Source organism: Rhincodon typus, chromosome 34 (genome assembly GCF_021869965.1).
Source record: "Rhincodon typus isolate 14 chromosome 34, sRhiTyp1.1, whole genome shotgun sequence".
NCBI lineage: Eukaryota > Metazoa > Chordata > Chondrichthyes > Orectolobiformes > Rhincodontidae > Rhincodon > Rhincodon typus.
Genome location: NC_063365.1, coordinates 24,285,432 through 24,287,867, shown reverse-complemented (window position 1 = coordinate 24,287,867; position 2,436 = coordinate 24,285,432). Strand labels below are relative to the sequence as shown.

At 47.6% G+C, this 2,436-nt stretch overlaps 1 protein-coding gene across 1 annotated transcript; it reads left to right on the top strand.

Annotated features, from left to right (window-relative positions):
• Nucleotides 1–603: 603 nt before the first annotated feature.
• Nucleotides 604–1,218, top strand: LOC125486885 (neurogenin-3-like). The gene has a single exon (XM_048616439.1). It carries the CDS (start codon nucleotides 604–606, stop codon nucleotides 1,216–1,218), a length of 615 nt encoding a protein of 204 aa, XP_048472396.1.
• Nucleotides 1,219–2,436: the final 1,218 nt, after the last annotated feature.

Here is a 2,436-nt window from a genome sequence, read left to right as displayed (position 1 = left end):
ACTCCCTTTGTTTCTCTTCTCCCCTCACTCTCTCTTTCTCTTTCTGTCTCACACTGTCTCTCACTTTTTCTCTGTCTCCTCTTGTTTCTGTCTCTTTCCATCTCTCCCTCCACCTGTCTTTCTGAACCCTTCTTACTCTCTTTTCCTTTGTCTTTCCTTTTGTTTCTCCCTCCTTCTCTCTGTCTGTCCCTTTCTTTCTTGCCCCTGCTGTACCTCCCTCTGTCTCTCTCTTTCTATTTTTCCCTCTCCCCCTCTGTTTCTCCTTCCTTTTCTCTGTTTCTTTGTGCCTCTCTCTGTTTCTCCGTCTCCCCCTCTGTCTTTCTCCCTTTTTCTCTCTGTCTTTCCCCTCTCTCTCTCCCCCTTTGTCTTTGTGTTCCTCTCTATCTCTTTTTCTCTTTGTTTCTCCCTGTGTCTGTCTGTATTTCTCCCTCTCCCACTCTGTCTTTCTTTTTCTCTCTGACATTCCCCCCCACCTCTGTTTCTTCCTCTCTGTTTTGCCCTCTCCCCCTCTGTCTTTCTGTCTCTCTCTAAATGTTCCTCTCTCTCTCTAACTGTTCCTCTCTCTCTCTCTGTTTCTTCCTCGCTCCCTCAATCTCTCATAGGATGTCTCCGAAGACTCGCTGCTCCCTTGTGTTATTCAGCAGTGATGCAGAGCAGTATTACCCACTCTCTGACGATGAAAGCAGCTCCTTCCATTCTTCAGGGGACATTGTGAGTCCAGAGCAGTTGAGCAGCCAGTTTGGCTCTGGCGATGAGGTGGGGGATTCACTCTCTTGCAAAGGTGCCCCGGGCACTGCCACAATTCGGAGGAAAAGGCCCAAGAGCCGGGCCAGAGTTAAAACTGAAGCAGCAGCCAGCAAGCAGAGGAGAAGCAGGCGGATGAAAGCCAATGATCGAGAGAGGAACCGTATGCACCACCTGAATGATGCCCTGGACGCCCTGCGGGCAGTGCTGCCCAGCTTCCCAGATGATGCCAAGTTGACCAAGATTGAGACACTGCGCTTTGCCCACAATTACATTTGGGCGCTGACGGAAACACTGAGGCTGGCAGAACAGGGGCGTGGGCAATGTGCCAGTGGGTTGTCTGTGTCAGAGCTGGGCAGCACCCAGAGCCTTTACTCACCCTCATCCCCTGACTGCGATTCTCCGCACTCTCCCCAGAGAGGGCTCGTGTACCACCTGCTGGAGCCCAGTGCCCCCTTCAGTGATCTCATCTGACTGCAGACCCAGTGGAGTCTTCCTGTGCTATCGCTTGTCACTGCCTTGAGAAACTTATTCTCCTCTCATTCTCCAATGCAACCCTCCTTTCCCTCCCCAGCAGAGCTGCATCCTTTGATGATACCCTGTCTCTCTAGTTTTTTTAAAAAAAATCTTGATCTGGGGAGGTTGTGGTAATGTCACTGGGTGAGTAATTCCAAAGCCCCGGTCCCACAACCCACACATCCCCGGGCTAATGTTCTGGGGATGAGGGTTCAATCCCCACTTTGGAAGGTGATAAAACTTGTGTTCAATAAAAGCCTGGAATTAAAATCTAAGTCTAATGGTGACCATGAAACTACAGTCAATTATTGTTAAAAAAAAAACCATCTGGTTCACTAATGTCCTTCAGAGAAGGAAATCTGCTGTCTTTATCTAGTCTGGCCTGTGTGTGACTCCAGACCCACCATCTGACTGTTAACTGTCCTGTGGGCAATTAGGAATGGGCAATAAATACTGGCCCAGCCTGTGTCCAATGACTGAAAAATGAAGATTGCTCCTGGGACCATCTCTAAAATTGCACTGTCTTCGAGCTGCACCAATCTCGATCAGCAATGTGGATCTATTTGTCAAAGGGACTTTCCTTCAAGATAAGAGGGCTGTGACATTTTGGGACTAAGTTGATCAACAATGTTTGATTCTCTGGCTCATAGAAACCTAATCAGACTTCTTTTGCATTTTCTACAAACTCTAGTAAATTGTGCTTCTATCTCTGAATTTTCCAGTAATTTTTAAAATGATAAATTTATTGATCAAATCTGCATTTTTTATATTTATTGATAAATTCTTACCAGATATATATTCTGTACATGAGAGATTATTCTGTTGAGTGATTGGACAATGACAGACTGCTTTTTAACATTTTAATAAAAATATTGTCTTGATGAGGAGGTGTTTGCAGTTGTCTACTGGCTCCAGAGCCAGCTCTTTCTGCAGCTAAAATGTCACAAACTCCTGCAGACAGTGAGATCCATGACAGGAGGACTCTGAGCTCAATGAGCTCTTTTTAAAGACTGGGTTCTCCACTGGAAATGGCCCCAGAGTGAGAATCAGCTGCTGCACACTGGCAGATGTTGTTTCAGCACCCAGAAAGGGAGTCAGGCACCGGGAAAGGGAGTCAGGCACCGGGAGAGGGAGTCAGGCACCGGGAGGGGGAGTCAGGCACCGGGAGGGGGAGTC

Excerpts from the sequence above, each read along its gene's own strand:
- LOC125486885 (XM_048616439.1), top strand. The coding sequence starts at position 604 with ATGTCTCCGAAGACTCGCTGCTCCCTTGTGTTATTCAGCAGTGATGCA.